General features: G+C 36.7%; 1 protein-coding gene across 1 annotated transcript in view; it reads left to right on the plus strand.

Annotated features, from left to right (window-relative positions):
• PTPRQ (protein tyrosine phosphatase receptor type Q) overlaps nucleotides 1-12,069 on the plus strand; it is a 99,987-nt gene that overhangs the window by 45,208 nt on the left and 42,710 nt on the right. Inside the window, exon 26 of the mRNA XM_041409740.1 lies at nucleotides 6,415-6,747. Coding sequence (XP_041265674.1) covers nucleotides 6,415-6,747 — 333 coding nt within the window. The remainder of the gene's footprint in view (nucleotides 1-6,414; nucleotides 6,748-12,069) is intronic.

Genomic DNA, 12,069 nt, shown 5'->3' on the forward strand with positions numbered 1-12,069 from the left:
CACACTAAAGCTGTGAATATTCAGTTAACACACAAATCTGGGACAAGTGTAACAATCATTCAGTTTACAATAAAAATAGAACAATTAAAAAGCCACCTAGGAGTATGCAAAGCTTGAATAATAATAATAATAAAAAAAACCCCCTGCTTCTGCTTTAAATTTTTTTCATTTAGATTTTGCTTTATAGACTTTCCATTTTTTTCTGAGAATGTTAATGTTAATTGTTTATGTTAATTGTTAATGTTATTGATTGCGTTAGTAAGACACACAGAGTAATTTCCCCATTTCTCCCCCTTACTGCTAGTCATACCTGGTATTATACCTGAACACAGTCTAACGAGAGGCTGAGGCCCCCACTGTACTCTGGGGACAGTCCTTACCATTTGTTTTCTGCTAAACAGAGATGCATTCATGATGACTTACATTTAGAAGAAATATGGCTAGAAATTTGCCCAAGAAGCATTTTTTTCATTTAACCTGGGCTTCATTTTATAGGCCATTAATAACTTGTAGCTATACACAGAAGTATGCCTTGTGAATAAAGAAGAGTAATGCCTAAAGGAATTGGTGATGGGAAAGTTTTTCAAGTCTCTTGGTGTGGAGGTGGCAAATTAGCGTCATCTTTTGTTATACATGTACAAAATGCACTCTCTACACACAAAAGATTCTGGATTTGTATCTCCAGTATGGAAATTCCCACTGGAAAATGAGGGCTTTTTTAAATAAAAACCTTTAAGAAGCACAAAGCATAGCAAGAGCTTAAAGCCATCTTCACATCCAAGGAAACACTGTTTCCTTCATCATAAATCCTTTTCTCAGGATCTGACAGTTCATGACAGCTCTGAGCTGGAGTTACATGATTTTCCTCATTAAGTAGTGAAGAAAATGACAGATGACTGTGATGTACTGGAAGAATATTTAAACCCATGCCCTCAAGTGGTTCTTAGGGCTGCAAGTAGGATGTGCAGTGCAGATGGTTTGCCCTGGTTATCCTGAGGAATCAGCCTGCTGAAGACCCACTGTATTGGAAATGGCAGAGCTTCAGTGTGCCCTGTCAGTATGCAGAAAAGGGCTGTGTGTTTCACATGTTCCATCCCTACTGCAAGTTTCAAAATTTTATTAAAGTAAAATCATCCAAAAATTATAGAGTGAATTAGGAATAAGAGTCTTTGAAACACTTCTTTACAAGATGACTAATTTTTTTTTCCAAGATGTAATTTTCTTTATGTAATTTGGACTTCTTTACAGCTTATGATTAGCTGTTTGGTCCAAATTTAAGTTAATGGCTGTGATGGGAAATCTTCACCAGAAAAATGCACATGGATGGTGCCAATGAAATTGTACTGGTGTGATTTTTATAAGATGGTTGATAAAAGCAGATGATTCATATAGCATAGGATAAAGGAATTTTTTGTAGGGACTAGATCAACTCTGCATTAATATACAAGAAATGGTGGTGACATATATGTACAAAGCTGACATGGATAGCATCTACAAGTCAAATACAAATGTTTACTGAATAGCAGACTGTTTTAGTTTAATGGAAAGCTGAACATTTAAGACTGGAGTACAGGTAGCTTTTCGCTACTCTTTTTAGCTTAAAGAAGTTAATTTCTCTCTAGATTTGCATGATTTTATTTTTCAGTACTTAGATCCCACAGTTGGACACTGAGTTTTCTGATGTACTAAGGACTGAGAAACATGGTCCATAGAGGCTCTTCTAAGATGTGCTCTCAACTGTGCAATTACCTTTAAAGCATGTCTGATAATGTCAGTCCCAAGTCATGGGAAAAATAGTCTACAGTTTTTTACATTTTTATATTAGCAAAATAATTTGGGTCCTATTCATGATGTACTTATTCATACTGAGCAGGACTTTGTATCATGATGAGTCCTCCTGAAGTTAACATTCTATACTTGATTAGTATTTAGTATGATCAGGCTTATCAGCTAAACCCATGGAACTCATTTGTGTAACTAAGATTTCAACATTTAATAGAGATAATCAATACAGAATATTTCTTTTCAGTTATTTCTATTTTCTGAAGATTTTTTTTTGGTGTGTGCCCACTGCTGTCGGTTCTACTTTGTTCTTCACTTTCCTCCTATTGATGCTCTTAATACCGCCCAACAGACTTCTAGGCTGCCGCAGTCCTTTTAATCCAAACTCCAGCTACAAGCAGCTGTTCTGTAGGCAGGCTTTTTTTTATTAACTTTGTTAGGAACTATGCCATATCATATTACTGTCTTCTGTTCACGGCCCGTGCAGCTGTAGTTGTTGCTTTCCACAAAAGTCTCCACAGAAAGCCGTAACCTCTCTTTTCTCAGTAGATTTGTGTGTGTCCTTTGCTGCCCTTAGGTTATCTTGCATTGTGAAAAAGGTTTTTTTCTACGAAGTGTTTTTTGTTAGTTTAAACCACTTCTATTGGCCAATTTCAACTTGATATGAGTCTTTCCACTGTGCTAGTTCTTTTGCTACCAAGAATTTCCTTTTATTTATGTTATCAAAAAAACCCTAATCTCAGGGCAGTCCACTAGCTTTGGAAGGGCTGATTAGCATTGTAGCCAGACAAGCATAGGGCAAAGATCTGCCAAACTAACTTCTACTTAGGAGTTTAACTTTCTGTCCACTTCAGTGAGAGCTCAGGCATGTAAATATGTTTTAAGAGCTTAAAATCCCATGCGGATCTGATTTCAGTTACTTTTCATTGAAATTTAGGTATCATATGAAAAATGGTAGGTGAATCTGAAAATACCTCATTCCTCTTCCATTCCAGAAATTGAATTCACCAGCATTTCATGGATAGCCTCTCTGCCAGCTCCCCGGCTGGCTTTCAAAAGCTGAATTAGAACCTATTGCATGGAAAATTAGGTGGAGTATATTGCACCAAATGTTTCAGACTTAGAAAAACTCCCAGCTCCCAGAGATGAATTATAACAAACATAATACAATAGGGAAAGACTGTGAGATATGTGATGAGACTTAAGACTATGTATGATTCTTGGGAAATTTAAATTTGGGATTAGGATGAGAATTTCCACTAGCTAATCAGAGCACAGTCCTCAGAAATAGCACGACGACACCTTTTTCATGCCTTTTCTTTCAGTGCACCTTTCTGGAAATTTGCATTAATAATACAATTCCCATTAGGTACATATCAAATTGTCAATGTATAAGAATTGGTAATAAGTCTTTATACAGTTCCAATGTAACCTGAAATAATAATTGAAAAATATGCAGTTTCTGGCTTCCATAATTTTTAGTGTGAACAGTGATCACTTCATCACAGTTAAGTCATGTTTAGAAAATTTAGACAAGCTGCATGATTACTCTAGGAAGCATGGAATGGTTTGTTCAAATCAGTAACATCTGTGGAGAGAAAAAGTTGGGGGAATTTTAGTCATTCTTGAGGAATGGAAATCTGATTTTCCATGCTAGAGTAATTGTAATCCTCTTTGTATCTGTAACCCAATAGCATAGCTGTCTTGAAATTGTCTCTGAACAGAATCACCAAGTTCAAGAGACACTGTGCCACTGGGTGTCACTGCTCTTCACTGTGGCCCTAGGACTAAACCTCTGATCTGCTCCAGTTTCAGGTCACATCTTTTCATTTGTTCTAATGAGTGGTTACATTTATGTTTCATTTGTCTATGTAAGGAAGGAGATGAAATTAGCTTGATTTTAAACTGACTAATGTTTAAGGCTCTGATTCCATTTTAAAGATCTGTCTAGGGAATGACAGAGAAAATTTTACTGTGAATTCTGCTGACTGACCCTTGATTTTTAGGTTCAAAAGATTTTGTTTATATGGGTCCTCATAAACTGGAAAAAGGACAACATAAAATACTTATCCAAGCTTTTGTGTGGAAGAAGAAATGCTTGTCTGATTGTCTGCTATCAGGATACCTGCAATTTATCTTTTAAAATTGTGGCTTTCATGTAGTGTTACTTACTGGGGTAATCCCAGGTGTTACCTTCAGCCTTGTGAAGACAATGTATATGAGTGTCCTCAGCAGCCAGTGGGAAGACAGACAGAAAGAGAAACATCATTTCTCCACCCTCCAGTCTTCCCCCACTTTCAGCCAGCTTGTCTCTTTTCCAAATACAAGGAAGGCTCATAGAGGCTGGATTTATTAGAATTTTGTTAGTCTGCCAGAGAGCCCACAAATCACAGCCACCATAATTTTGCCTGTTATAATTTCTAGTTCTGTGAAAGCCAAGAGTCTTTTCCTTCTTTACTGCAAAATTGCTAACACTCAGTTATTTTTGGTGTCATCATGCATGTTGAAAATAAGAGAATCAGGTGCTCTCCTTAAGAAGGAAAGGCCACCATGTCTAGACCATGGGCATTGCTCTTCATATATCTGTGACCAGCCTCTTTAACCTGCCTTGTTTTAGGTGCAGAGACTGCAGTTGTGCCAGCCAGGGCTTAACCAGCTGCACATTTGAGCAAGTGAAGGCATATATTTCCACCTTCCTACTAACACCCAGCAACTAACCAGTTACTATCTGCTTTATGGCAAATCCTAATATCTGTGTTGGAATATAGCCCAATAGTTGGTTTTCTATTCTACCCCACATTTTATCATTATCATATTTGAGTGTGTAAGAAGTCATATTTTTGCAATATCTTAACAGATATTAACAGCTTATATTACAACAGAGTAGAAGACTTATGGAGGAAAAATAATTTTCTACTAACTGTGTAGTAGTATTTTCTACTAGCCATGTAGTATTTCTCTGCCTTTATTTCCCATAAAGTAGTAGTCGAACTGGGACATTTCTTGTAATTTACACTAATAGCTAATACAGTTTATAGAATTGTTATGACAATATTTTGAAAGGGGGTAAACTAAGTATTACATCTCCAAATCTGAGCAAGCAAGAATGGTACTACATGTTCTGATGTTTTTTACTACTTTCTGTACTTATCTTCATGCTAATAGCAGCAGAGAAAAACAACTTTAATTTTGATAGGATGGAATATAATGGTGGAAGTTGTCTTTAGCAAAGATTTTTTTAATATAGTTTGCTCTTGCTCTGTGTCTGGTTAGTGTGTAGCAGGATGGGAGCCTATGGGTGTGTTGCATGCTGGGGTATTGCATACTTGTGCATGAGAGCTCAGTGGAAGAACAGGGGAAGGCCCGTGGTTCTCTGCCTACTCCCTCTCCTACAGACTGCACCTGCTTTGGGATCATTTGAAGGGATTTTAATTTCTCAACCTTTTCATCAACACAGCTTTGTCTGACTCAGAATTTACATTTCTTGTTAAACATCCATATTTAGAGGATAATTTTTAGCTTATTATATTGTGATTATTTAAATAAACAAATTGTTGCAGACAGAAGCAAAGATCAGATATTCCCATGAGGCTGAAAGAAAATGAAAAGGAATGTTTTCTCTTTTTTCCCCAGTAACGTTGGTCTGGGATCCTTTTCCTCTTTATGTAAGCCTTGGGACTTCTTCAGTTTCAGTCTGAGGATGTATCATGTGTTTTTCTTTTACCAGTGATACCTCTTCCCCCAAAGACTCTAAAGCACTCTTTAAAGCTATGTGCATACAATAATTTCTGAGCTGATTTTTCTGCACAGTTTTTTTGCCATAGAGTATTAGTATTATCTTACAGAGTCTTAGAGATAATATTAGCTTTCTCTATGACTATGTGATATAGCACAAAACCATATGTTGCAACTGGTCTGTGAAATCTGGGAGTACACTGCTGACTCAATATAGACAGGGTAAATGTGTATACATGTATATGTATGTACATATATTCACTGCTTCTTTCTCAGGGATGTGAATATAGCCTGCATATAAATAAATGGAAGCAAAGTTTGTGGGAAGTTTATTTTTTATCTTTTATTCAGCTCTTTCTCTTAATGTTCTTGAAAAGAACTTCTATAATGCCAGATAAACATATTGCATGTATTGATACTTTTCATTCAGAAGGTGAAACAGGAAACTTACCAAACTTACCTTGATGTGTTGTGTAAGGATTTCATATATTAGGGAGAAAGAGGAAGACACATGAGTATTTCTAAATGAGAGGTGAAGAACCCACAGTAAAGGATGCTATGGGTAGCATAAAAAAATAACTTTGTGTAATATTCCCTCCATTAGTTGAGACAGAGCCCCAAAAGTGGCAGTAGAAATGTCACATCTCTCAAAGCTTGTCCTCCATCCCATGCCTGAAAGAATTTTTCTTTATTTCAAAAGCTATAGTAAATGTATGCTACATAAATATGTACAGTGTGATTTATGCCATTGGAAATATTGCTTATTAAACATATGAAGCTGAATCTTGGTCTTTAGGTATGCTTATTAAAATATGTTTTCAACAGTGGATAAAAATCGTATAGTTGCAATCACTTTTCATTCAAATTAAGGTATCTTACAAGTGTTTTAATCTGCAGTTCCTAGTGCTCCCAGGGACATTGTTTTTTCCAATGTGCAATCAACAAGTGTGACCTTGCATTGGAGATCACCAAAATCTATCCTTGGCTACTTTCAAAACTACAAGATTACCACACAGCTACAATCCATCCACTGCAGTGACTGGGAGGCTATGGAATGTATTGAATATGAGATGCATCAGTATTTATATGAAAATATCATGGATGACTGGATAGAAGATACAGTGTATGGATTGAAAAAATACAGATGGTACAGATTTGCTGTTGCTGCCAGTACGAATGTTGGTTATGGCAGTTCTTCACCTTGGATTTCAACTCAAACCCTTCCTGGCTGTAAGTAAGGATGTCTGCCGTGTCTGCCATGTCTCATAATGCTATAACAATGTGATGTTCATCTAAATAACAAGAACTCTTGTTAGAAGTTATTTCTTCATAGACCTACAATACTGGTGAAATCGATAAGGATTTATAGCAACTCTTGACCTACAATATATATATGTATGATATAAATTGTGTGGTACATATACATACGCAACACTGATATTTCAATGTATTTTGTGTACTCTTATATTTACTGCTTACCCAACAGTATTTCAGTCCCCAGCTGTACTACACGTGTAGACTTGGTAAGCCTGAATTTTTGCTAGTATGAGTTGATATGCCATTTTTCAATACAATTTCACCTGTAGGGTGTGCCAATGAAAAAAGTATTTTTTTAAAATTCTTTGGCTAGAAGTCTGTTCATTAAGTTGTAAAAATTTCCTGAAATGCTGTTGTGTGTTTTTGGCAATGGAATTTAAGCAATAGTTTCTGAGGGATTAAGATTTCTTTCCAAAACCATATCCACCTACAGAGTTTACTAATCAGAGGAGCATTGTAACATGGATAGGATTGCCATGACACATATTAGAACAATCATGCCTCAGCTGAGGATTTAAGTTTCCAAGAAAGAGAAGAGGTAGTTGTCGTAAATAAGTCAGCACAAAATATTGGAGAGAAGGGGACATGAAACATAAATTATTTATGGGAATATATGACCTTCCCTACCAGTTTGCAGCCATCCTAGGATAGAGAATATCTGTGATCTGGCCTCTGTAGAACTGAGAATCACCATGGATTACCTGACTTAATCACAGCTTTTTCAGTCATTTCCCATTTCAAAGTAATAATAATAATAGAGCTACCAGGTACTCAAAGAGCTGTGTACCAAGGACTACTCAGTAGTCCAGATATTTAGCTTGTCCCACTCAGGTTTTTATAATCATGTGATGTGTGGACACTGTGATGGTAAACATCATAACAGCCTGATTTTTTATAAAGCTCAGAAGTAGTCCTTTGGATTGAGAAGTGCTGGAATCAGCTGCAGAGTTATTCTCATGTGCACTTACTTTCTTTGTCCAGTGACTCATGGGGAAGCTCTGCCTGTAAATCAGTGCAACATTTTAAATTAAGGGGAAGAAAAAAAACCAACAAGCCCAGATGGAGCAGAAAATAGATAACAGAAGTTCTGCACAACTTGAGCAACTCTTGAGCCAGCAGCTCTAGAGAGATTTCTTTTTATTAAAATGATAGAACTCAGCTGCTGACATATGCAAATACTTAAAAATATTGTTGCTGAGTTTAAAAAAGTTAGGGATTTAAACTGGAAGGGGAAGCAAATGATGAAAACACATACAATTGCATAAAGCTAGGATGCTTTTTATTATTTCCTCTTCAGAGAGTGATGATTTGGTTTAAGAGAGAGCTAGTTTCCTATCCAGCCCCACTGAGAAGATGGTAGTTAAAAGTATAAACATCTCAATAGACGACAGCCCTTTCCACACCAATTCAGTGTCATTCTCAGCAGTATGTCCTCTGTGTGTTCTATTAAATAGTTTACAAGGGGTGGGATTGAAGGTATGCAAGTTCCACCAGTTCTTCCAGCCCAGTGTCTGGGGCTGCTGACCTGTACCTGTGGTGATGGAAGTAGGCAGCACTGAATTTCCTGTGAGCTAGACTGGTGACACATCAGGAGATAAGCTGCCTATGAAACACACTACTGTGGAGATAAGGCAGCATGGGCACTATTCCAAATGTCATGTCTGGGCAATGGTCTTTTTCCTGGGGTAATGGCAATCAGCTGAGGAGGAAAAAAAGAGGAAGGTGACATGACACATCTGGCAGTGTCTGTGCTTCAGCAGTGCTGGGAGCCTCCATGAGCACTGGCTGATCTTTAGCAAGGGCAGGTTTCTAGGTACCTCATGCTTTTCAAAGCTTAGTTTTTAGAATTGCTTTTAAAAATATTCTCAGTTCTGCCCTTTCTTTTGCAAAAGCTATGGCCTATATCAGAAAAGAGAAATTCAGAATGCACCAAGCAGATTCGGCACTCTGGGCAGCCTTGTAAAGTGTATGCAGAAAGCAGGTGTTGATCTCCCTCTCCTTTCCCTCATGAACAGGGCCAAGCATCCTCTGGATTAGCCTGCTGATACACAGCCAATATACATGGTCTGTTAGGGCTTAAGAGTGCTTAGCTGCTATGTAAAATACCCTGAGTACTTAGCCCATAAAATCAATGGGAGTTGTATTTGCACATTTGAGGGCACAAGTTAGGCACAGTTTCACTTGATTTTCAAAAAGTGCCTCTGTAAGACATTGTTTCTACCAAAGGTAAAGTTACCTTTAAAGGATTTTTTCTTCATAATTCATTGGGTTCTCAGAAATGTGTGTTTCTATCAAGCCTAAAGAAAATATTCAAGCATTATATTCAGAAGGTTTTTTATTATCATATTCAGGAGGAGCATATAAGGTGAAAACTGTTAGACTCATTTCCCAGAATATAAAGAGAAGAAACCTCAAGAGCAGCAAAAATTACATAATATAATTCCTAAATGTTTTTTACAAGTTCTGAGTATTTGATTGCTGTGCTAAAGCAGAAAAGCCTAATTATTCTGACTATCCAGGGTGTAAGGTGAGGATCTTAGCTGTTTATTTCTGTTGTTCATTATGAAGAAAAATGCAAGACTATAGGAATTATTTTCAAGATTCTCTAACTTATTTGCAAGTTTCAAACAAAAAGTAATGGCAGTATTCAGTACTGAGAGTGGTTATAGAGTTACTCTGTGAAAATATTATGGATTGTTAGTGCAGCCCAGTTCTCACATCACACAAATAAACTATTCAGCCTTCTGTCTTGCAGATTATCCTCACAGGAACTGTCTTACTGTCTCATAAAGTAGCATGATGGCACCATTATTATTTAGCTGATTGATTGCCCAAGAGCCAAATCTATTCTACAAGATTAAATATTTCCATCATAACTTAGATTTATGTAGTTACCAGCACAAAAGATCACAGTGCTGTGTCACACTATGGGAAAGGGCAAGAAGTGTTTTCCATAGCTATGGAAACTTTGTTCCTTCACACCTACACTTACCCCAAGTTTTGTTATTACATTTATGAGGAGAATAAGATTGGCTGAACTTAAGTTTTCTGAGAGAAAAATAATGGTGGAGGGTCAGAGTTAGATGGAAAATGAATGACAGTGAGATCACTGACCTCATTTTGGATCTCATACAGTTACACAGTGCAATGCTTTTTGGTAAACTGCCAAGTCCCCTAATGCCAGGATACACTGAGGTACAAAGGAAAATCCCAGATGTTCCAATGTCCCATGAAGGCCAGGACATACAAGCATGGGGCAGAGGGTTATGCTTCTCTTTTCAGCGCCTTCTTTCCCAATCCCTGCTGATACCCAGTTGCTTGGTACTATTAAAGAAATGTTTCTGTGTGATGAAAAGTAATGAGATTTCCCATCTTGTTATGTGTTCTTTCTTCTGGAAAGCTTTGTCTGGGAGAACTTGTTTTTCTTTGTTTGTTACATTTCCTCAAAAGTAAACATTTGAAAATAATTGTGGGCTAATATAAGATAGAACTGTTTAAAATTACATAAAAATAACCTAGATAATTAAAAATTTATTAACTGAAGCACACACTTTGTTTATGCTGGGAAAGGGAAAAAAGGAGCTGATCCTAACAAAATTGGCAAGCATGAATTTCTGTTAGAAAACTGGAGTATTCAGTCTTATTTTTGAAGATTATGCTAAATGATGGGCTATCCAGACTTATCTTCAAACTAACACACTTAACTGCTGCCTTAGCATCAGGACACAGATGGATGGGAAAGATGACCCTGACCTCCCTAAGACCCACATTCCTGTGCAAGGATAGAAGCATGATAATCAGGAAATGATGGTTATTAGTTACAGAAAATGCATTATTGTGAAAACCAGGAGAAAAGTGCTTATGAGAGGAAGTGATTGGATTATGGGGGAATGAGAGAATAAGACTAGGTCATTTCTCCAGAGTAAATTGCTGTGATTTATAAGAGAAAGGGGGTAGTGATATCATGGCTTCATACTGACCAGATTCATTTCACAAACAAACCTAAATCAGAATGCGGCAGTTATCCACTGAATCAAACACAGATTTAAAAAAGATGTTTTTGTAAGACATAAGACATGTCAGATACCTTTCATTTTCTGGTTTTCTCCCCAGTTATACATGTAATTTTAGAAAATATTCCTACATTTCTGTATGATTTGGTTAATGTCTGGTATTTTACTTTGCATAATGAAAATAAGCCACATATTAATGTTTAGATGTACTTTATACAAGTAACCAAAAAATAGCATACTCAATCAGAATTTTCTTGCAAATAACTACAAATACATCAAGTATAAACTGCATATGGAAATGAACCATATAAGTAACTGCAGACTGTATAATTTGTAGATGAGATTATGCTTTAAAATTATTCACACCATCTAATGCATAACTGCAGAGTCCATTTGTCCTATTAAAAAAAAAACAATGGGAACTTGTCTTTGGAAACTTGGTTGGTTTGAAAACTAAGGCCCAAGGAGCTATATATGTATATATAATTTTATACTGTTTTTAAGAAATTTCCTTTTGCAGTAAATATCGTTGCCATAGTTACTGGAAGCATTGTTTACACTGAAAGACTGTTTGGTAACAAGCTTGACACGCATTACCTGAAAAATAAAATTTGTGCTTATACTAATTTTCAGGGACAATGCTTGCCCTTGTATTTTGTTTTATCTTTTGCAGCTCCCTGCTTGACAGCCAGCCTTTTCTGAGCACTCTCCTCTTTTACCACCTCTCATGTGCACTCAGTTCATTCAGTTACACTCTTCATTCAGTTGTTCCATGCTCTTCAGTATTTTTGGGGACTGCATCCAATGGTTGAATTTGATCCTGCCTATAAAGTCTTGTATATTCCTGCTAATCCCAGCACAGGAATCTAATTCCTGTATCCAACATCCTAAACTCATTTTAGCACCTTACCTAATCCCAAATATTTCTTTTATTCTGCAATGATGGTGCCAAATTTTCACCTCCATCGTGCAAAATTTTATTGTTTTCCTCATTAATCTTTCACACACAACTGCAACAGTTACAAACTTCTTTCCATGTTCTTTTCCTTTTCCTACCCTGTGTTCTTCCTGAAGAGCTAAGTAGCCTTGTACACCCCCCAATTTTTTTCCTCATTTAGCCCTCTTACCTAATGATTAATAGCGGCAAACTATATATTCATGTGTTAATCTTGTTTGAGACTGCCTCTTCTGATTAGCATAGGTATGATTGCTTTAGTAATTT

Source organism: Onychostruthus taczanowskii, unplaced genomic scaffold (assembly GCF_017590055.1).
Source record: "Onychostruthus taczanowskii isolate IOZ18803 unplaced genomic scaffold, ASM1759005v1 scaffold31, whole genome shotgun sequence".
Taxonomy (NCBI): Eukaryota; Metazoa; Chordata; class Aves; order Passeriformes; family Passeridae; genus Onychostruthus; species Onychostruthus taczanowskii.